The sequence below is a fragment of the Cavia porcellus genome, unplaced genomic scaffold (assembly GCF_034190915.1).
Source record: "Cavia porcellus strain 051 isolate PalLab524CR breed Dunkin Hartley unplaced genomic scaffold, mCavPor4.1 scaffold_10, whole genome shotgun sequence".
NCBI lineage: Eukaryota > Metazoa > Chordata > Mammalia > Rodentia > Caviidae > Cavia > Cavia porcellus.
The window spans coordinates 68,038,701-68,062,626 of NW_026947493.1; the positions used below are offsets into that span (position 1 = coordinate 68,038,701).

The following is a 23,926-nucleotide window of genomic DNA, read 5'->3' on the forward strand; positions in this document are numbered from 1 at the left end:
AGCTTTTGTTAGTTTTACTATTGGTGCATGACTTAATTCTCATTAATCAAGAACTTCTACCATTGTATTGAATTCAGTTTGCCAAACTTGGTGGAGAGCTTAAGGAAAGCAGGTGGAAGGAAGGCTATGGTGTAGCTCTGACGTGATGATCACGAGGCCCTGACTTCATCTTTCAGCACTGTAGGAAAAAAAGAAAGCATCATGCATGCCTTTCCTTCAGAAGCCTTGCAGCAGTTCAGTAGGAGCTTCACTCCCATTTTATAGCCAGGGAAACTAAGACCTGGAGGTTTTTGTCCATAAGTTCAGTGCTCCCCCATCTATCTGATACAAAAATTCTACATGTACAAACGTTACTTGTGGACCTCAGGTTAAATTAGCTTCCTTTTAAATATAATCCCCTTTTGAAATTTGTATTTTTGGAGTTTTCCCAGCACATACCAACAGAGTGATGTGCAGGAGTGTGCATATAGGCATGCGTGTGTGTGTGTGTGTGTGTGTGTGTGTGTGTGTGTGTGTGCATGTGTTTGCCTGAGTGACTGTTTTACCACTCTTGATCTGTGTAAAGGATTTGTGTGTACACATGAGTGCTTGAGCAGTGGCATTAAAAACGAGAATGGGGCCGGACATGTGGAACATGCTTGCAATCCAAGGTATTCGGGAGGCTGGAGCAGGAGGATTGTGAGGTCCCGACCAATAGAGAGTTACCCTGTTTTACAGCAACTGAAAGAAGAGTGGAGGATTTCCTCAGCAGCAGCACGGTTAAGAACAGGAGCTCTGGAGTCAGATTCACCGAGCCCTGTGTATTGCGTTTGTCATTCTTAGTGTACCCAAGTTAGAATGGGAAGGGGTACTGTGAGGAGGGAGACCACAAGCAACCACTTGGCCCTTGCTTGGCCACCCTGCCCTCTCCATTGTGACCCTGTGCAGCTTCGGGGTCCTGTGATCTCAGTAAAGAAAGAACAGCTGCCAGGGACATTGAAAAGGACTTCCTTATTGATTTATGGTCTTAAATTATTTGGCACTTTTTTTGGTAAAGTCTGATGTGAGGATGTGTCAAGAAGTTTCGAAGTATAGGCTGCAGGTTAACGCAGGTTACATCAAGGGCAGTTTGAGTTCTCCATTAGTTATGTGTGAATGTGGCTCATGCTGGACTTAAAAAAATCTGTTCGGGGCTGGGGATTTAGCTCAGCGGCATAAGCGCCTGCCTTACAAGCAGGCAGTCGTGAGTTCGATCCCTGTTACCGATAAAAAGGAAAAAGACTAATAATAATTAAAAAAAGAATCTGTTCATTCTCATTAATGGAACCAAGGCCATTGTTAACAATGTGGAGGGATGCAGCAAACCCTCCTGTACCTCTCCTTGCTATGAGAGGAGTTTAAAATAATCCACAAGTGTACAGTTAAGCTGCCCTCCTAGTAGCCCTTGTTAGCTGGAGGAGAGAATTACCTTTGGCATCTTGCTGGTGTGACAGGAGCCAAGTTGGTAAACACGCTGGCTTGTGGTCTGTAACAAGTTAAGTGACTAGAAATATTGTGTGTCCCTTGCCAGCCCTCGGAGTTAGGTTAATGGTGTAGGGTTGGATTCAGTTGTAAACTAATACATTTTACTTTAAAAATGTGAGTTTGGGAATTCCAGGATCATTATACTTTAGAAGGCTTTAGAAGACTAGTTATCAGGAGTGTCCTTGAGCTGATCTGTGTACCCCTTGTAGAGGTCTTTTTCTGGAGTGAAAGTTTCCTATCTCTATTGGTTCACTTCTGCTGCCCCCTTGATTCTTGTAGTGTAGTATTAACTGCTCGGGTTTGTTTGAAATTCTTTCACATGAGTCTTCAGCACTGTCAGGCCTCCTGGAAGTCTTATTCGTTAGCTGAGGATCTTACTGTTTTTCCTCTTGGAAAGAGAAGGTTCCAAAGAAATGGAGCTGAAACTAAGGCTTTAGATTCTTTTACCAGCATTTTATTGCTGGTATAAAAAAATATTTTGCCCTGCCTCCTAGTTATATTCTTTTATGGTGGCATTTATTTTTATTTTTATTCTTCCAAAGCTCACTTTTTAAAGTATACCACATTGGGGCTGGGGTATAGTTCAGGGGTCGAGTGTGTGCTTAGCCTATGTGATGCCCTGGGTTCAGTGCTCATCACACACACACACACAGGTTATGTAGAGGACCTATTTTCTAACTTGTACAACTCATTTCTTTTTCTCCATTTTCCTTTACTTACCTAAAAGACATTCAGTTCTTGGGAGTATTACTTGACTTATCTCTGTTTTATCTGTTTGCTATTCTCTTGTTCATTACCGTAGTTATTTTAATATGTCTGGCAACACCAGTAATTGTGTTATACTGTAATTGTGGGAGGCAACTCCAGTGTCTCCCCTTGAATGCAAAGCAATTACTGCAACTTTGATTATTTGGAGACTTATTTCATTATACTGATATGTAGAGACCTGGCTATGGTATTCCCTTCTCTCTTCAATAGGCTCTAAGCATTGTAAATAAGGCTAGCCCAGGCACTGGTATATAATCTCCAAAGCCTACAGACAGTCCTGTTTCCTCACATAGTGTTCTCTATATAAAGGATATAAACACAGTGGGATGTTAGAGCTGAAGGCTCCAAAAATGTCAACTGGTAGGAGCCTTAAGACAAAGAGGCTATAACTCCCCAGGGCACAAGAGTTTACATAGTGAAAACCAAAGCTACAGCCTACCAAAACAATTTAGTTGCTCCTTAATTAGATTATATAAATTGATCCTTCTGCATATCTTTTTTTGGGGGGGGCACTGGGGATCATACTCGGGACCTTGTGTTTACTAGACAGGTGCTTATGCAGCTGAGCTAAATCTCCAGTCCTTTTCTGCATATCTTTATCTCCACAATTTACAAAAATGCTTTTCTCTCCACCAGGCCAGCCAGCTCAAGTTACATAATTCCTGCCATCCTCACTGTCACTCATCCCTGAGCCACTCCCATCTTATTTATTATTATTGATAATAATTGATAATTATAGTATCAAGATAATTTATTATCAAGATAATAAATTCTGGGAGAGGCCTAAGATCAGGGGCTTTGTCCACACATCCTCATGGGGATTAGATTTAGGACCCCTTGGCTGCTCTTAACTTGGAATATGTCTTAGTGTCTTTACTCTCGTCGTGGGTTGCTTTGGTAGCGGTAGATTAAAATTAACTTGCTGGGATTCCAATAACATCCCAGTGGGATTACAAATATAACTTTAAATTGTAAAAAAAAAAAACTAAAAAAAAGATTACAATACTCGGATGACTACACACAGTATTTGAGATTACAATATAAATAAAAATGAAAATAGGAAAAGATGTAACAAACTTGCTTGTTGAGGAATATGTGTGATTCGCTTAGGCACAAACTAAAAACTTAGTTTGAAAAAGACATTATTTACAAGTGAGAATTCTGAAACTGAACATTTTCACTTTCAGGCACTTGAGAAAGAAATTTCCTTTTTAGTAGATGAGCTTTCTTGGGGCTTGGACCCTGGGCCTCCAGTGTTACTGAGTGCTCTCCCACTGAGCTCCATTCCCAGCTCTCTGCATTTTTTTTATTTTGAGAGAAGGTCTTGCTAAGTAGGCCCAGGCTGGCTTTGAACTTCTGATATCCCTGCCTCTGCGCCAGAAGACTGAGAGTACAGCTATGCGCCACGGTGAACTAGTATTAATGATCTTTTTAAAAAGTCCTTCTGTGGGCTATACCTCCAGCCAATATAAGTGTGGCTTCAGTCCTTAAACCTGATGCTAAGGAAAGCATTCCTGCTGTCCAGATGAATAGTGCAGGTCCTTCACCTTCGCCCACTTTCATATTAACACAGCGCTTGGCTCGATGGGAGCTAAAGTGTTGGTTTTGTTCCCACCCAGCCTGGCTGCACCCTTCCTGTCCCTCTCTGTGTTCTCATCTGAAAAGCAGGCTGAGCCTGTTTGTGCTGTTGTGGCTGCCCCAAGGGCAGAATGAGTAACATGCATGACGGCCATAAATCAGGAGGTGCAGCCTCATCTCAATTGCTCTGAAAATCATATGTACTATGCATTGATAGGCAAAAGAATAGGCACTAGCTGCTTTTTTTTTTTTTTTTTTTCAGGGAAGGAAGTCCCTTTTACTTGTTATTTGTGTTTCATTCTGGTCAGAGTTAGGGATCGAGTGAAGTTGCCTAAGAGGTGTGTGTGTGTGTGTGTGTGTGTGTGTGTGTGTGTGTGTTTGGTGTAAGGAAGGAGATAGTTTGGGCATGAGGAGGTTGGGTGACTTTGAAAAGTTGTTAGCAGATTAGAGCTGCTGATTCTCCTCTGTGTGATGGCTTAAAAGGAGACGTGTCAGTACCTGTTCTGCAGAACCAAGTTTGCCAAATGTCAACAACATATTCTTAATTAAAAAGGAGAATTCAGGAAAATTGATTCTTTAGCTATGAATCTATTTCAACACAGACTGGAGGCTTTCCTTTTTTATTTTCCTTTTGATCTCTATCTCCTTCACTTGGCTTTTATCTATAAATTTTAAAAGCTTCTTGCAAAGTGTTGCTCAAAACAAAAACAAATGAAGTGAAGTTTAGCTCGGCGCAGGGAATTGTGTGCAGGTATTCACACGAGAGCTGTGTTAAAATTCCAGTTCATTACCTGCCAGCCAGGCAGCTGGATGAGTTGTGGTTCAATCTCTTAAGTTCTGGTTTCTTCATCTTACTGTTTTTACTATTACTTACCTGGCAAGATTATCTTGAAAACCGGAAGAAATAGATGGACGTTAGCATGAGATGGTGATAAGTGGCAATGTTTATGTCAGTGTATTCTTAGAAGCTACAGGAACCTTGGCAGAGGGATAGAGATCAGAGAAAGATGAGGGCCTATACTCAGGAAATAAATAGCACTGCTGAGAAGAGAGTAATTTATACAAAATCTAATGTAGTCTTAAATTGATAGTTGTGACCTAAAGCAGTTAAGAAAGGCTTTGGTGTTATGCGACAGTTACTCATGGTCTAATTTGGCTGGGGGATTAAGAAGATAAGGGTGTTTTATAAGGGAGTTGCTTAAGCAAAGGTATGGAGGTTAGATATCTCTCATCATTTATAGGAGACAGAGGAGAATTTGAATGGACTATCCTTTGAAGGACTTAATTCTCCAGCTCTTAATCCACCCGCCTCCCTTGCCCAGTATTTTCTGGTCAGGGATGAAAGGTTAGCATGTATTAACTTCCTAATTTCCTGCAGTAACTTCTGTGTTTGGCTGTCTTGACAACCTGCATTCTTCTATGTCAGAGGTTAGCAAGTTTCTTTCTGCAAAGATCAGATAGTATTTTAGGGTTTTTAGATCACGTGTAGGTGCTGTCAGATTCTTTTCCTTTAAAAACATAAATTCCATTCTTTGTTCAATATCATGCTGAGGGCCAAAGGCAGGCTCCCAGAAGTAGATGTTGTTCTCCCAAGCCCCCAGGGTGTATGCGGGCATGCATGTATCTCCTGACAGTTTACCTAGCTCCCCATTTGGGCACTGCATCAGGGTGCCCGTACGCAGTGTTCCCTTGGCTGGTTTTCTTCGAAACCTCTGTTTGATCATGGTCTCTTAAGAACTCTTCTGACAGGTCAGTAGATGGACAGGTGTGAAGCTGGAGCTGTTGGAGCCTGGCGTGGTGGCTCATGCCTGTAATCCCAGCACTTAGGAGGCTGAGGAAGGAGGATCATTGCAAGTTCAACAGCCTGGGCTACAAAGTGAGCTCAAGGCCAGCATAGCGAGACCCTGTCTCAAAAAAGAAAAAAAGAAAAAAACAAGAAGCTGGAGCTGTTGGGAATTGTCAGCTTGTGTGCTTCTCAACCTGGGATGATTTTCGCCTGCCCAGTCAGTGACATTTTTAGCTGCCGTAACTGGGTGAAGGTAGTAAGAGGCCAGCACAATGCTAAAAATCCTACGGCACACATAAAACCTCCTCTCCCACCAAAGAATAGTGTGGCGTCCATGCAGAGTCAGTGCCGAGGCTGAGAGAAACAACTTGTACAGCAGGTTTGATCTCTTCTTTCTTTCTTTCCTTTTTTTTGTCTTTTTCATTTTTATTGGTACCAGGGATCCAATTCACGACCATCTGCTTGCAAGGCAGGTGCTTATGCCGCTGAGCTAAATCCTCAGCCCCTGATCTCTTATTTCATGGGCAGTTTTTATTCCACTGCAAACCTGTGGAATCTGTCAGCTAGTCTATCTCAAGACAGTTCTGTGAGTTTCCTACTTTTTCATTCTCTCTCCTAGAAAAACTAGGGGCCATTGTCTCCGCCAAGGCATCTTCTTCCTTTGTCTTTGGTGTTTCTGTTCTGTCTTTACACTCTTTGAAAGTGGTACTGGATTAATTAATACTTCCTTGATTCTGCTCCTGCATAAATAATCGGTGACCCCAGTTAGTAGGCATTAGTCTGTTGTTTAAACATCTCCAAGGATTCATTTTTCTCAGTGGGCAGCACATTTATTTCATCGCTAGATCATAGAGGATGCAGACATGATCTACCATGTGAGCTTGGTGATTAGATCGTGTGGTATCCAAAGAGTAATATGTTGTCAGATTTTTCGGGCATAGATGTGGGCTTCAAAAAGCCCAAGCCAGGCATGGTGACACAAGCCAGTAATTCCAGCTATTTAGGAGGCTAAGGCAGGAAACATGCAAGTTCAAGGGCGGCCAAGGCAATGTAGCAAGAACCTATTTCAAAAAATAAAAAGAACTGGGGCATAGGTCAGGGGTAGAGCCGCCTGAGTTCATTCCCCAGCACTGCGTTTTGTTTTGTTTTGTTAGATTCTTAAAAAGTACATTTGTGGGGCTGGAGGTGTAGCTCAGCAGCATAAGCGCCTGCCTTGCAAGCAGGCAGTCCTGAGTTCGATCCCCAGTACCGATAAAAAGGAAAAAGACAAAAAAAAAAAAAGTACATTTGTAAATAGCTCCCATTTATGAAATTATCATTTATTAGTAAATAGTTGTATGAAGGCAAAGGGCTCTTTGGGTAAGCCTACTATGAACACGTTAAAGATTACCATAGTCTTTAATATATTTTATACTCAGTGACAGAAAATTATTACAAAAAGAAATTTCTGTGTTGAGGAATTAGTTAGGAAACTGTCATAAAAGTATAATAAAAAATAAAATTTTGATCCTTTGAAATAATGTACTACGATAGTCACATGGATTAAGAATTATTTACCAGATTCCCCTGAAATGATCCCTAGTTTTCATTGAAATTGATGGGCATTCTTTTGATTAACATGTTTCTTTAGAACTATATTTTGTGATAAGCACATTTTTAATGGCAATTTTACTTACATTTATACCCATTAGTAATGATACTTAGTATATAAATGCCTTTATCTGACGCAGTACATTGTAATATCAAAATCTTAGTCTTTTTAAAAGAGCAATTGATTAGCACAAGGTTTTCAGGAAAATGTTATCCAAAATAAGTTATTAGAAGTAATAAAATGTTAGAATAAGTGCAAGTAGAATTAAATGATAATCAAAATGTAAAATACAGGGGCTGGGGATTCAGCTCAGCGGCATAAGCGCCTGCCTTGCAAGTGTGTGGTCATGAGTTTGATCTCCAGTACGGATTTAAAAAAAAAAAAGACGAGAAAATATAAAATACAGATTTCAAGCCTGTGTATCTACCAGTAGGATGGTAAATGTGATATAATCAATTTTGTTTCTTTCCTCAGTACTGTGTTTAAAAAAAAAAAAAAAAAAAACTCCTTTTCGTCATTCTGGGTTCTGTGCACAGCCTTGGGGCTCGGAACAGAAGGCCATCTCTTATTTAAATGGCTACTCTGTGCTCTGGGCTTGTTTTATCTCATTTAATCACCTCAAACAGCCCAGGAAGGTAAAGATTATCACAGTTGTGGCTTTCCAGATAAGCTGAAGTTTAGTGGGGTTAAGTAATTGGCCAGGAACATATGGTGGCTTTTCTCTGCAGCACATGTTAACAGCAGAGAGCTCGAGCCAGTTAAGGGACAACACAAAAATGAGTTTGCTTCCGCTGTTGGATAGCGGCATCTCTTTACTCAGAAAGGAAAGCGGAAGCTGAGGTGGGAAATGGAAAGTGATTTTAAATTTCCAATGGAAAAGATAGAACTCATTGGATGAGGCTTCAGATAATCGGTGTATTTGGCAGGAGGCATTCATCACATGCCTGTGTGATGCCGGGGTAGCAACCCAGGAACTTGGTGCATGCTAGGCAAAGTTACACTATTAAACACTCAGCACCTTGGGAGGCCTTCTGGGTGACAGCACTCTGCGTTGTTTTGATTTGCTCCCTCTTAGTTACACTAAATAGTACGTAAGTACCTTTCCTTATACCTTGTCTTATTTATGTGTGGAAGGGGCCAGTTTGAGACAAGATCTTTCTATATTGTTCAGGCTGGTCCTGATCTCAACTATGTAGCCCAGGCTGGCCTTGAGCTTGCAGCAATCCTGCCTCAGCCTCCTAAGTGCTGGGATCACAGGTATGTGCCACATACCTGGCCCCAATCTGTCTTTGTTTTTAAAATCTGTTAGGAAAGTTAGGTGTAAAATAAGGCAAACAGTCTAGTAACTGTCACTGAGATGACCCCTGAATCCCATGTCCTGGGGATTGAACCCAAGCTCACAGTGAGCTGTATTCCCGCTTTGAGACAGTGTCGTGATAAATTCCCCAGGCTGGATTTGAACTTGGAATCTCTTGGCTTTACTCTTCCAATTTAGATATTTGGGTTTTTTTGTTTGTTTATCCTGGTTTTCTGAGATAAAGTCTCCAGTATAGTTTAGGTTGGCCTTGAACTCACTCTGTAATCCAGGCTAGCCTCGACTCACAGCAATCATCCTGCCTCAGCCTCCCAAGTGCTTGGATTACAGGTGTGTGCTACCATGCCCAGTCTACTTTTTGTTTTTCGCTGTGCTGGCAGTAGAACTCAGGGCTTTGTACATACGAGGCAAGTACTCTACTACGGACAGTATTCCCAGTCCTACTTGATTTTATTTTAAACTCTAGAGAAAAGATACAGTCCTATATATTACATATGATGTACATTGAACTACATTATAAAATTTATTCATATTTATACATAATATAAAATAGTATAGTATTAAATTTTAAATAAATGTGTAATTTCAGTGACTTAGCTTTTATAGTAACTTTTGATGGTGACAGTGCTTATTTTTAGAGATTTTAAATCATAAAGTATAATGGAAATATCTTCTGATTTCCCCCTTAAGCTGAATTTGAGCCAAGATTTAAGAGTCCATTTTTGTGGTTCACCCCAACATGCAGTGACATGGTGAAAAACTGTATTGAAACCTGGCATTGTAGCATGTGCCTGTATGCTTCAGCTCTTAGGATGCTGGGACAGAAGAATCAAATCACTTAGTTCAAAGTTCTAGCCCAGCCTGGGCAACATAGTGAGATACCCCTTCCCCACCCTGGTAAATTGCATGGCTGGAAAATAAAGTCAAAAAAAAGAAAGGTTCCAGGGTGATGCTGCACGCCTATAATCTGTTCTCTGGGTGGCTCAGGGAAGACCACTGTTTTAAGGCCAGCCTGGGCAACTTAACATGACACAATCTCAAAATCAATTATTAAAAAGGGCTGAGGCTCTAGCTCAGTGTGGAGGTCCTGGGTTTGATCCCCAGTACCACAGTGCCTTTACATACCCCTCCCCCCCAACACACACATGAAGGAAAAAAAACCCTCTTGGCTATGGTTGGCTTTGAACATTTCAATTTTTCTGAAATTTTTTCTCTAACTAGCATTTGCTGCCATCAAGGCACTCTGAAAGTATTGTAGAAGAAAAGTTCCAAGTAAAACTGGTGACATGGAAATAGTGTCAGCAGTCACTTGAAGTGTCTTCATAAGAGGCCAAAGTTAGTCATTAAAACTCGTGGTCTTGACTGACCTAACCATGTCTTTGTGTTCCATGGTCACTGGTCACTGCATTCGTGAAGTCAGATAAAATGAAGATAGAACAAAGGGTTTTCATTAGTATTCTAATAAGGATGCTAATTTGTGGCAGATTATATAGTTTAAAACTAAAACCACTGTGCTTGGCATCCATGCATGTGCTGTTACCTGAACAAACTGAACTTTGATTCCTTGGCAACACCAAAGACTTGGGCATTTGACCCTAGAGGGCAGATGGAGGCTTTAGGGAGTGGCGAACCCTAACCCTAAATAGCCATCCTGAAGTTTCTAAAGAATGTTACCTGGCCTTTTGGCTCTATAGGAGTTAAACCTGGGGTTATGGCAACTTGGTTTGACCTTGGCAAAATATTTCCCTTGACTTAATCTCACAGGTTTAAACTTTGAGAAGAATAGTGCAGACTTTCGATATGGAGCCTCTCAAGTTGAAGATATGGGGCATATAATTTTAGCGATGATATCAGAGCCTTACAGTAAGTCTTGCTGTCATCGTCAGTCATAGAGTTGGGTTCTACCATCCTTCCTTGACCCATGTGTTTGAGTTTGTTTCTAAAACTTTGTGTGTCTGATAACTAAAATGGTGACTTGTGTTTTCTCATTCTCATTTTTAGATCACAGATTTTCTGATCCAGAGAGGGTAAACTACAAATTTGAAAGTGGCACTTGGTACGTAGCTAAATACTATTCACTTGAGTTTTTTTTTTTAACTGCTAATGCTCCTTATATTTTAGAAACTTAACCTTTTGATGTCATTTCATATTGTTAGGCTATTTATGAAAATAAACTTGGATACTGGTAGTAAAATTATGTGAAACACAATATCGACATCTTATTCAATGACTAGAGGTACAACTTAGACTGTTTGTATCTGTGATTCTTATTTTATTCCTCTAAAATTGTCCATCCTCCACTTGGAATATCTCCAAAGGAAAAAATTAGGGTTAAGTGTGTTTTTCCAGCTTCTGCTTGAAAGCAGATGAAACAGCTAGAGAGGAATATAATGTTGTGCTGTCTTTACTTGTGACCAGGCAGGCCTGGTGAAATATAAATTACTGTAGTGAATTGCAGGTGATTGGTACCTGATATAGGTAGAAACTTCTGACAGCTTTGCCTGTGGAGAGACTTTGAAGCCTGTTAGGTTGCAAAGAAGGTGACCCATTAGGAAAATGTCCTAGGATTACTGAAAGCATGAACCTCAGAAGAACAGAACATCAAAAGGTGTCAAAATGTATAAGTGCTTTCTGAAGGGCTCAGAGGTATTGGGATTCCCAAGTGCCAACATAAACATCCTGGGGTGACTCTGGTTGGACAGGGGAGATATTTCCGTGGAAGAGTTCTCACTGCATACACACATTCCTATTGTGTGTTAGTTGCCAGCTCTGTTCTGACCCTAAGTTTTGCTTCCAAGTTGGATTTAACACCCAATTATTGTTACCTATATCTGAGAATTAATTTGAATTTGTCCTTGGTTCTAGCGTCTTTCAGGCCATGAGGGTCTTGGGAGAACTTTGCATATCATGAGTTGACCGTAGGGCCTTTAGTTTCTGAGAGGTGAGTGGCTCCTCAGCTGAGAGACACTTTGCAGGAGGAGTCAGGTGGTCTTGGACCTTCACAGGCAGATGTCTGTAGAGTGAACAAACTAAAGGACGCTTCTGAGGCCTGAGGAACGTGAGGAAGTACAGCAAAGCCCGTCTGAACTGCAAATAAATCGACCTCACAGATTCCTGGGCACACTGTCTAGCAGGGATTCATGGACGCATTAACTTTGCAACCTGAAGTTTTTTATTCATCCACAGCAGCAAGATGGAACTTATTGATGACAACACTGTGGTACGGGCACGAGGGTTACCGTGGCAATCTTCAGATCAGGACATTGCAAGATTCTTCAAAGGACTCAATATTGCCAAGTTGGTTTCCTTTAACCTCTTGTTTTGTTTTGTTTTGAAACAATCCCAAAGGCTTACCAGATTTCCCATCTTGCTTTTCTCCTCGCTGAGTTTCCTACCTGCCATCTGTTTCGTTCTTTTCAAAGGGGAGGTGCAGCACTTTGTCTGAATGCTCAGGGTCGGAGGAACGGAGAAGCTCTGGTTAGGTTTGTAAGCGAAGAGCACAGGGACCTAGCACTGCAGAGGCACAAACACCACATGGGGACCCGGTACATTGAGGTACGTTCTTCACTGGAGACCCTCCGCCCTCTCCTGAGCATCAATGTGGAACGGAAGGCTCAGAAACAGGGCATTTGAACTTCTCTTTGTTTTTACAGGTTTACAAAGCAACCGGTGAAGATTTTCTTAAAATTGCTGGTGGTAAGTGCCTTTATATAGTGTCTTTAGTTAATACGACAGAAGTGTTTGCTTATATATTAAGAGTAGAGGAAGGAATAGGGATATGCAGTGCTGATAGTTCAGTTGCAGAGTCCAGTGTGTGGCTTTGCCTTTATTCTCACCACACATACATACACAGATCACGAATGATTTTCATTGCTTAGTAAAACTTGGGAACTCTTTCTTACTGAGTTTACATTCAGTGCTGGGTGTGGTGGTGTACCCCGATAATCCCAGCACTCTAGGGGCTGAAGCAGGAGGATCACTGGGAATTCCAGGCCAGCCTGGGCTACATAGTAAGTTGAAGGCAAGAATCCTGTCTCAAAATAAAGTACTATTACAACTCCTTTTGGCCTGATTGAATCTATTAGGGGTTAAATAGCCATTAAAAGTGCCATAAAAATATACAAAGATGTTGACCTGAAATAAGCCTTTCTTGTTTGTGGGTGTCAAGTATTTTGTTTCCAAAATGAAAAAAGTAACTAAGACACTTTGGAACTGTAAGAATATAAATTTATGTTTTAAAAAAAAGTGTAAATCATGTAAGGTCACATATTAAGGGAAAGGGTAATTTTTGAAAGAAACGTATCTAAAAACTTCTCAAGCAGACACAACTGTGTTACATAGGACTCTCAAATGTCTGCTTCTAATTTTTCTTTAAATTACTCATATCAGTGGCAAGAAACTTACTAGTTTTACATAATTTTTAAGTCCTAACTTTTTTTTAAAGGAATGACTTTCAAACTTATAAATAACACACAAAACATAGTAACTGATTTGTATAATTTTTCTCCTATTTATACATCTACTTAAATTTCTATGTTCTTTTCAGGTTGTTTTATAACTTTCTTTCTTGGATATATTATAAACATTTTCCAGTGGTACTCAATTTTCTTCTTCTTTTTTTTTTTTTTTTTTTTGTCTTTTTCTTTTTTATCGGTACTGGGGATTGAACTCATGACTGCCTGCTTGCAAGGCAAGAGCTTATGCCGCTGAGCTAAATCCCCAGCCCCTCAATTTTCTTAAATGTTCATGTGTACTTAGTGTGTGTACCACAATGTTTTTAAACATTCTTATTTACATATAGAGCATATTTCCAACATTCACTTTAAGCGTGTTGCAATAAGTATTTTTGTATCTCTAGATGTGCTATTCATTAGGATAAATCTTAAAATAGGATAGCAGAATCTAAGAAGTGGATTTTTTAAAGAAATTTTTGAGCCAGGGCTTTAGCTTGGCATAAGCATCTGCCTGACAAGCACAAAGTCATAAGTTGGATCCCTGGTACCAAAACAAAAAAAAAAAAAAGAAAAGAAAAGAAAAATTTGACACTTAGTAACAAGTTCTATTGGGCAACTTTCACTTAAATACAGAACATTTGTTTTGTACAGAGATATGTTTTCCTCCATAATGCAGTTGTAGAACACTGATTACATTCTCTTAGCATAACTAAATAGTATATTTGTATTTTGGCACTAGTTCTTTAGGAATGCCCTAAGGCTTAAAAATTCAGGGTTTTAATAAGGTTACCAAAATTCCAAAGCGATGTTTGATTGACGAGGGATAAAATACATTTGGAGTTACTATATTCTTACCTGAATACTGGGGTTGCATGGTGGATGTATTACAAGTTGGGGATAGCAAAGTTAACCAGTATTATTGTTGTTGCCTTGGATTTCATTGCATATAAATAGTTTGATAAGAATTTCCTATAAAGAATGTGGCATGGTAGCACATGCTTGTAATTCCAGCACTCTGGACACTGAGGCAGGAGGATTGCAACAAGTTTGAGGTCAACCTAGACTACATAGTTAAAGGCCAACCTGAACTACATAATGAGGCCCGTATGTCAAAATTTTTAAAAAAAATTTTTTTCCTATTAAGAAAAATGTCCTACTGTATTAGTTTGATAGACATGTGTTTCAGTACTTGTTACATGGCATGCTGTACAGAATGCTTTGGTTAGGGCAGAATGTTGATACAATGGAGACGTGTGCAATTATATTGATTACACTTTTTTTTTACTGCCTTGTGTTTGAGAGTTTAGTTTTTGTGTCCTGGAGATTGAAGTGACTGCTTTACACATGCTCAGCAAGTGCTCTGTCATGGAGCTATGACCCCAGCCGTTTTGCATCTCACTGAGTTGCCTAACTGGCATAACATTTGGGAACTTCTAGCCTCTACCTCTCAAGTAGGTGGGATTACAGGTACTCATGCCTATGGCTGGTTTTAAAATTGCCAATAAAAATCAATTACAACAATAAACCCAAAGTGCTTTATCAACATCAACGTACTTAATTCTCATAGTTGTGCTTTATTATTTTTTTATTTTTATTTTCAGTTTTTTTTGAGACTGGATCTTACTATGCAGTTCAAACTGGCCTTGAACTCATATAGCCTAGGCTGGCCTTGAACTTGTGGCAATCCTCCTGCCTCAACCTCTGGGTAGTAGGATTACAGGCATGCAAATTACAATTATAAGTATGCATGATCAGGCCCCGAATAATTCTCATAATTTATGAAGCAGGCAGTTTTACAGATGTGGGAACTAAGGCACAAGCAGTTAAGCTTGCTAAGGTTCCCTAGTAAATAGAATGGCTAACATCAGATCCAGATGGTCTGCCTGCAGGGCCTGTGCTGTTTGTTGTTATTCTGGTCACAGTCCTGGAAATCAGACCTGGCCTCCTTTAGTAGGCGAGCACCTGCCATAGAGTTGACACCTTTAGCTAGCACTGATGTCTTTAACTAGCATGAGGACTGAGACAGTGGCCCCCCAGTGAGAGAAAATGGTTGGCCTATCATTTAATGATCTGACCAGCTACATGGAGATGGGTGTTTATGGAAATGCTAGGTGAACATTTCTAATTTAGAAGAAGGGAATTTTTATTGCCAGGATATTGTTAGTATGAATTCAGTGGGAAGGTGGACCTTGATTTTGAAGTCTAGCCATTGGCAGGATTTCATAAAATTCAAAGCATTTTGAATTCGCTCAAGTCGGTGTCTCACCTGTTTCTCTCCATGCTTTCTAATGTTGGGCTTTCCCAGGAACATCTAACGAAGTAGCCCAGTTTCTCTCCAAGGAGAATCAAGTTATCGTGCGCATGCGCGGGCTCCCTTTCACGGCCACGGCTGAAGAAGTGGTGGCCTTTTTTGGACAGCACTGCCCCATCACTGGGGGGAAGGAAGGCATCCTGTTTGTCACCTACCCGGATGGCAGGCCAACAGGGGACGCGTTTGTCCTCTTCGCTTGTGAGGAGTATGCGCAGAATGCACTGAGGAAACACAAGGACTTGTTGGGTAAAAGATACATCGAGCTGTTCAGGAGCACGGCAGCGGAGGTTCAGCAGGTGGGTTTCTTTCCTTTTTTTCTTTTTCTTTAAGACAGGGAGTCACTATGCGGCTGGCCTTGAGCTTGCTGTGTAACCCAGGCTGGCCACAGACTTTTATCAATGCTTCTGTCTCAGCCTCCTAAGTGCTGAGATCACACGCCTGGTGAGCAGGTTGGTTAGTAAGGGATTCTGGGAATTTTGCCTTATTTTCTATTTGTTTAATCCCTGAAAACAACCTTATATTATTCCTAGTGTCTTAATCTTAGAGAATACAGAATGCATAAATACATGAAAAAAAAAATTTTTTTTAATTGGTACTGGCGAACGAACTCACTGCTTGTAAGGCAGGTGCTTTATGCCGCTGAGCTAAATCCCCAGCCCCTATGAAATATTTTTTTAAATGCTGTTTTAAAACTATGTGTTTTGACAGCTTGTCCATGTTTAACAATTTTCATCTTTAAGTTAATATATCTCATTGAGGTGCATGTTTTTATTTAGAAATTTCTCTATTCTGTTTGTGGAACTATTTCTTACTTTACTGTTAGAAATTTCTATATAAACAAGTTTGTAAACTGGACATGATAGTGCGAGCCTATAATCCCAGCAGTGTAGGAGGCTCAAGCAGGAGGACTATAAATTCAATCCCAGCCTGGAAAATTTAAGTGTTTTAACAAGACCCTGTTTCAAAATAAAAAATAAAGGGCTGGAAATGAACCTCACTATGAAGGGCCATGGGTTCAGATCTCAGTACCAGAAAGAAAACCAAACCAAAATGAACTCCAAATGCTTTGTAAAATATTCATTCATTTTTGATTGTTTTTTTTTTTTTTTTTGTCTTTTTCCTTTTACTTGGTACCGGGCATCGAACTCAAGATTGCCTGCTTACAAAGCAGGCACTTATGCCGCTGAGCTAAATCCCCAGCCCTGTGCCAAATATATTTTCAAGAAGCCTCTATGAATTTTATTTCCTGTTGTCTTTAGTAGCCTTCAGAATTTGTTTGTGAAGCACTAAGTGAGGTAGTTCCCCTACTAAGACCCACGCATGAAGCCATCTATAGGTCCAAGCCATTCACTTCTTTTTTACTGGCGAGCTGAATCTATTTTACTGGCGAGCTGAATCTATTTATCTGTCTGTCTGTCTTTCTTTCGATACTGGGAATCAAACTCACAACCTTGCACTTGTGAGACAGGTGCTGTGCCACTGAGCTATATCTGCAGTTCTCAGCTAAACATTTCTTTGAAGGTGGTTTCCCATTTCCTGTGTAGCTGAGGTTGTACAGACTGTTAGCTTTTGAATTTGAGATAGGGGCCCTGGCTGGCCTCAAACTCTTTAGTGTCCTGCCTCAGCCATTTGATAGATACCTTCGTTATCTTTTCCAAGGGGTAGCAGAAGAGGCCCGATTTCATGGCTCTGTTTTGTTTTTGCAAGTGTTTAGGGTAGTCCTTGAGAGGCTGAGGCAGAAGAGTCCATAAGTTTAAGTCCTATTTGGGCAGCTTACTGAGACTGTGTCAAAATAAAAAATGCGAGTAGGTTAGCTCAGGTTGAATCCCTAATAAAAAAAAATACTGTAAGGCCTTTTGTTTCAGAGGAGGTAGTACTGTATTTGCCCAGGTAAACACAGCTTTCATAAGGGCATTGTGTGTGGTATATGACTTCTATATTTGGCAGGAGTTAGAATCATACTTTCTTACCTGAATTGCATACATCAGTGCCTCTCAGACTTTCATACGTTTAATAAATCACCCAAGGATCTTGTTAAAATGCAAATTCACCTTTCTGAGGTCTGGAATTGACCTGAAACTGCACTGCTTCCTTCTTTGTGCTTCACTTCTCTTCTCTTCTATTGTGTCCTGAGTGTGCACACAGGGCCTTGCTCATCTAAGCACACTGTCCCACTGTCCCTTACCCCATTCCCGGGATTCTGCGTTTCTGGTTTGTTTGTTTGTTTGTTTTAGGCTTTTTCCATTTTATTTGTCTTCATTTTTTTTTTTTTTCTCCATGCTACTGCAGTTTGAACTCACAATCTCGCACTTGCCAGGCACCCAGGTGCTTGTCACATTGAGCTATTTTCCCGACCCCTTGTTTTAGGCTTTTTGAGACGGCGTCTCGCTATATAGTACAGGCTGTCCCTGAATTCACTGTGTAGCCCAGGCTGGCCTCTAATTCAGGGACCCTCCTGCCTCAACTTCCTGAGTGCTGGGATTTTAGGCATGCACCACCACGTGTGGCCTGTTTCTGTTGTTAGACTAGGTCTTGCTTTGTTTGGGTTGGACTTGAACTCACTGTGTAGTCCAGGCTGCCCTCACACTCACAGCAGTCCTGCTTTAGCCTCCCAAGTGATGAGATGTCAGATGCGCAGCACCACACCCAGCTAGATTATGCATTTCGGGACAGGCTCCCTGGGAATTTCGGTGCTGGTCTGCAGATAATCTGGAGTATCGTTTCTAAATCACTTCCGTTTTGCTCTGAGTGCAGGTGCTGAACCGGTTCTCCTCGGCCCCACTCATCCCGCTCCCAACCCCTCCCATTATTCCAGTACTACCTCAGCAGTTTGTCCCTCCTACAAATGTCAGAGACTGTATCCGCCTTCGGGGGCTTCCCTATGCAGCCACTATAGAGGACATCCTGGACTTCCTGGGGGAGTTCTCCACAGATATTCGTACGCACGGGGTTCACATGGTACTTAATCACCAGGTAAGAAAGTCGCTTATTAGAAAACACGTTCGTCTACTTTTTCCAGGGATTAAAGGCCCTCTTTTACTAAAGGGTGCAAATAGTCTTTGGTTTTATATTAAGTGCTTAAGAAAAGATTTAACTGTAAATCTAAGAAGCATTTTGGTTGTACCCCACAAAGAATGCCGCCATTATTATGATAATTGAAATTCAGTTTTCATGTGTTCCTTACATTAAAATTCATCCCATTCTTGGTAACATCAAGTCAGAGCCAAGTAAGTCATCAGTTTATACAACATTTTCCTGTCATGGCTACTGCACTCTGTGACTCTGATGCTTCGTGTACTAAGCAATGAACTGCTAAGGAGCCTGTACTGAAATCTAATTGTGTTCTTTGGGTGTGCCACTGTCAACCTGCTTCCTGGTTAAATACAGTGTCATATTAGTTGCCAGACAATTTACCAGTGTTTTTTGTTAAGCAGGACAGAAGTCTGTAATCTCATAAGGTAAGAAGTTCAACTTAAAACTTTGGCACTCTATTAAAAGGGAAGTTGTGTTAAGTTTTGCCAATCATTCTCGGCACTGATGGGATGAGTGTAGGCTAATATTAGAAATACTAATTTCTTTCCTCACTACTAATTTCCTATTTCTGCTTTTCACTTGGAGATTTGATCATGTTCATGACTCTAATCTTGCCCCCTGCAAGCACTAAGTATAAAGAATCAGAAATTCAGTGCCAGCACACAATACTCCTTCTCTTAAGTTAATGTTAAGCCATATCCTGGACCTTATAATCTGATTGCCCTGTGTCTCATGCTTCACTGGTAGGAGTTTACCTTTTTATTATTTTATTCTTGTGCTGGAGATTGAGTTCGCAGCCTATGTACCTTGCTATATCCCAGCCCCATCCTCCCCACCTTTTTTTTGATCTTGAGACTTGTCTCTTCCTAAGTCACCAAGTTTCACAGGCTGAGCTCAAAATTTTCTGTCTTTCTGCCTTGGCCTCCCAGAGCGCTGGGATTATAGATCAGTGCCCTGATGTCCAGCTGAATTATGCTTTTTTTTGGTGCCGGGGATTGAACTCACGACTTTGCACTTGCCAGGCAGGCGCTTATGCCGCTGAGCTAAATCCCCGGCCCTGAATTACTCCTTTTTGAGTCACCATATCTAATAACTCTGGAGCCTTTACTGTTTAGTTAACAGCAGTAGACAGGGTTGCCTCTTTGGTCCTGGGTGATGGCATGGGAGAATTATGCTGCTCCAAGCTCTTGGTGGTCTGGAAGGTGTTAGATTTTCCTCTTGGATGGGGTTGTTGCTGACTTCCTTGGTCTGGTAACTCTTATGGTAACTTGCATGGTAATAATTTGGACCAAATATTCCCTAAGAGACTGGTAGAAAAAAACTGTAAAGTCAGGAAATAGGCCTCTTAACTAGTTGTCTTTTTCTCTCATGTTTATGCTAAATACACAAAACCAAGGTGTTCTTGCATCTGTGAAACAGAAATCTACAGGCTTGGCTTTAGATAAGAAATTCTAGCAATTATTAGTAGTGCCTCTGGATCCCCTTTGGGGCAGAGCAAGTTGATGGGGGGTAGGTGGAGGCAGCGGGTGGGCAGCGCCCCTGGCCAGTGGCAGTGTTGCTGTCCCTCGAAGCAGGCACTTCATCCTGGCCAGCAGCATTCCCGCAGGCCTCAGGGATCGAGAGAAGGGAAGTCTGTGGCAGGGCTGTGACAGACAGGCACTGGGAGCCACAAGGCTTTCCTGTAGGAGGATCTGTGAGCTCTAATACTGGTTCTGTTACTAGCTTTTCTCAATCCAATGACATTTAATCGGATTTTTCAGGAGGGAAAAGTATTTCAATATACAATCCCATATTTTGAAAGCTGCAGTCACAAGGAGACTCTTTCAAAACCTGTAAATCTGATACTAATTTAACAAACCAAAAAAGGATCACTTTCAGGTATGAGCTCTCAAAACTGTCTCTTCAAGGTTTTGTGGGCCATTCTGGTGATGAGGTGATGCGATTCGAGTCCAATCACCCAGACTGTGTGGCTAACCTGACTCTCAATGGGTGATTGTCACTTTGCATGTTCTGTAAGCCACTGGCTCTTTCCTTGTTGAGGGAGACGGTCTCTTTTTTTTTTCATTCTCCCCCCACACATCAGGGCCGCCCATCCGGAGATGCCTTTATCCAGATGAAGTCTGCAGACAGAGCATTTATGGCCGCGCAGAAGTGTCATAAAAAAACCATGAAGGACAGATATGTGGAAGTCTTTCAGTGTTCAGCTGAGGAGATGAACTTTGTGTTAATGGGGGGCACTTTAAATCGAAATGGCTTGTCCCCGCCGCCATGTAAGTTACCATGTAAGTTTTTCTTGGGTCTTGGCTCTGTTCTACGCTGTGTGCTGGTAGGTGCTTCAGCTGCTTTTGTAACTTTCTGTGCCCTTGGTTCTTTGGAGGCAGGCAAGGTGGTTATATAAGGGCTTTCCCACCTGAAATCGGTAGTATCTGGTAATCATTTAAGACCTTGGTTGTGGACACCCATAATTAGAGATGCTGCACATACTCCTTTTAGATTACATTCTTGCTTTTCCAGTGGTAAGCAGTTGATTTCTGAAGCTTAGTGTGCTCCCGATATAAGCACTGACTCTGAGAGACAACCTGGCTATGTAGCTATTTTCAATATGAATTTAAAGGTCAAATATAAGTAGAGATGATCCTTTTTCTTTATTTTTTTGACACAGGGTTTCACTATGCAATTCAGGCTGGCCTTGAGCTTGCTTTGGAGCCCAGGCTGGTCTTGAATTTGCTATGATCCTCCTGCCTCAGCCTCTTGAGTACTGAGATTACAAGCGTGTGCCACCACGCCCAGCTTTTTTTTTTTTTTTTAAAACACATTATAAGTTTAAAGCAGGATGAGTTGATGCCCATTTTTCATCTTTCACTTTTCTTTTTTTTGGTACTTGGGATCAAACTCACAACCTCATGCTTGCCAGGCAGGCACTTAAGCCACTGAGCTAAATCCCCAGCCCAATCTTTCACTTTTTTGAGCATGAACTGTATTTTGTAAATGATAACCTGGACAGTATTCCTACTGCTGCTGCCCAGGGAATCTGGATTAAGCAAGTTAGTTAAAAAAAAAAAATTAAAAAAATATATATATATGCATCATACATATGTATGTATGTGTGTATGTATGTATGTATATATAACGCATGAATGAATTAGTCAAAATTTCCATTGGATCGCAGGATCAGTGCTTAATTACAAAGCCATGCTCTTGCTCATCGGCAACTGGGTGCAAGCCATCTGTAATCCTGTTGGAGAGGAATAAGCCCAGAGACCAAGTTGTAGTTAGAGACTATGGAACATTGCAACTTGATATTGAAACGGAAGATTTTCTATGCAGTTTTCATCTTTAAGTTACACATACCTCCTTAGGCATGTTGGGTATGTTTGAAGAGCTTGGTACTTAAAATACAGCTCAAAGATAACTGAGAAAGTAAACTGCATTTATGTGCTTGATTTCAATTAAGTGGGCACTATTAGGAGTTTAGTTTTACTTGGTGGTAAAGAAAACTATACCAATAAACCTGTTTGATAAAGCATATTTGTAGAACTTTTGGTGGGGCTTAATCCTTTTTTTCCCTTGGAATTCCTAAATGCTCATATTCGATTTACCTGCTGCTTGCTGTTGGTGAATATCTAAGAGTTGTTAATGAGTGCAAAGATTTGAAAATTTATTATTAAGTTTAAGAAAATATCTTAAAATCAAGGCTTGTATGACTTTTTTCTTAAAACCCCTGAGAGTGTCAGAAGTTTTTATGGTATGTGTCCTTAAGGACAGTTTATCAAGCACCATGAGATAAAGCACTTTCCTTGACATGTGTGGCCCAAATCCCTCTGCTCTGATGGCCTTTTACTTCTCTCTTTTCCCAGTGGAAAACTGGATATAATGGGCTGCCGTCATTTCCTACCTTTTCTCCTCACAAGTTCTAAAAATTTTAAATGTATGTTTGACATAAGAAGATATTTGTATCTCTTAGATTATCTTTAGGACTTCCCAAAAATCAAAGACAAACTGTTTAACAAAAATTTGGCCATCTGACTTTAAAAGCAGGAGAGTTTACTTTTTAAATACCATAAATTGTTTATACATGCTAATATGCCTGCTGTACTGAATAGTTATTTCTGCCAACCTATAACTACCAGAAAGCTTCAATCAAGAAACCATATTTTAAAATTTAATCTCAAAATGTTAACAGTCTACAATGAACCTGCCTCCCCAAAACATCCTCTAACATCTCTTTGATATTTTAAAATTTGTCACTTTAATTCATTTACCAAAAAAGTATCTTAAGATCAACTTCATTTATGTGCTCTACATCTGTACACACCGGGTTTTGTTTGAGGACTGTCAGAATGTAGCAATCAATGTAGCCTGTAATCCCAGCGCTAAGGAGACTGAGGCGGGAGGATCATTGCGAGTTTGAGATCAGCCTGGGCTAAAAGTGGGCTCAAGTTTAGCCTGAACTGCATAATGAGATCCTCTCTCAAAAAAAGAAAGAAAAGGTTTCATTTGAGGAATGCCCAAATCTTTTATTTTTAATTCATTTGGCTGTTTGATTAATCTTCCTTTCAAGGAGCAACTTATTTTTTAATTTACTTAAAAAGAAAATATAAACACAAAACATTAAGTGATACAGAACTTTAAAGCCAGATAATAGAATATCACTAATGGCCACCATAATGCCTCTTGTTATTTTAAAAATAGCTGCCCATACCATCTGACATAATAAAATCATACAAAACAGTTGAAGCAATAAGCCTCCAAAATAAGATTATAGTCAATCAACAATGGCTATCATGATATACCTTACTATTTTTGAAATAGCTGCCTGTACCATTAGGGCATGCCAAATCTTAACAAACTATTCTCTTTGGTTGACAAAAATTTTTAATTTTCTTTGTTTTCAAGCAAAATAAAGACCTACTATATATAACCAGGCATGGTGGCTCATGCCTGTAATCTCAGCACTCGGGAGGCGGAGGCACGGTATTGCTGCAAGTTCGAGACCAGCCTAGGCTACAAAGTGAGCTCAAGGCCAGCCTGAATTGCATAGCGAGACCCAGTCTCAAAAAGACCAAAAAAAGGGACTGGATATTTAATTCAGTGGCCTAAGGTGCTTGCCTGGCACGCCTGGGGCCTTGAGTTCAATCTCTAGTACCAACAACAACCACAAAAAAAGACCTACTGTATATGTTTGTCTTGTAAATTTACGCATTATACAGTTCAATATAAATTACATAACATGTAGAAGATCCTGCCCTATAATGAATTGCTTGATAGTTTTGAAAGCAGAATTTAAGCACAGATTATATACTTTTTTCTAATAGCTAGGCACTTGCATTTGTATTATTGGTGTGTTTATGGGCTCTTTATGGCCAAGGGTCTCGCTATGCAGTCAGGCTGGCCTTGAGCTCACTTTGTAGCCCAGGCTGGTCTTGAACTCACAACGATCCTCCCACCTCAGCCTCCTGAGTGCTGGGATTACAGGCATGAGCCACCACGCCTGTCTCTGCATTTATTTCTTTAGGGCTATTTCCAAATTGGTTTTTTTTCCAGGCCTGAAGATAGAGATTAGCTTGAAACCCCATCTTCTGGATGG

The 23,926-nt window shown here is 40.6% G+C and overlaps 1 protein-coding gene across 6 annotated transcripts in view; it reads left to right on the forward strand.

The window, feature by feature from the left end:
- The window catches only part of Esrp1 (epithelial splicing regulatory protein 1), a 56,339-nt gene that overhangs the window by 10,316 nt on the left and 22,097 nt on the right, over nt 1–23,926 (forward strand). For 4 of the 6 annotated variants that reach the window (XM_003479937.4, XM_013144047.3, XM_013144048.3 and 1 more), the window contains exons 5-12: nt 10,306–10,404; nt 10,543–10,597; nt 11,728–11,838; nt 11,964–12,096; nt 12,195–12,237; nt 15,301–15,602; nt 18,061–18,279; nt 20,423–20,621. In XM_003479937.4, the coding sequence (XP_003479985.1) occupies nt 10,306–10,404; nt 10,543–10,597; nt 11,728–11,838; nt 11,964–12,096; nt 12,195–12,237; nt 15,301–15,602; nt 18,061–18,279; nt 20,423–20,621 (1,161 nt within the window). The remainder of the gene's footprint in view (nt 1–10,305; nt 10,405–10,542; nt 10,598–11,727; nt 11,839–11,963; nt 12,097–12,194; nt 12,238–15,300; nt 15,603–18,060; nt 18,280–20,422; nt 20,622–23,926) is intronic. The other 2 variants (XM_005008234.4, XM_003479938.4) reach the window with 1 other exon arrangement.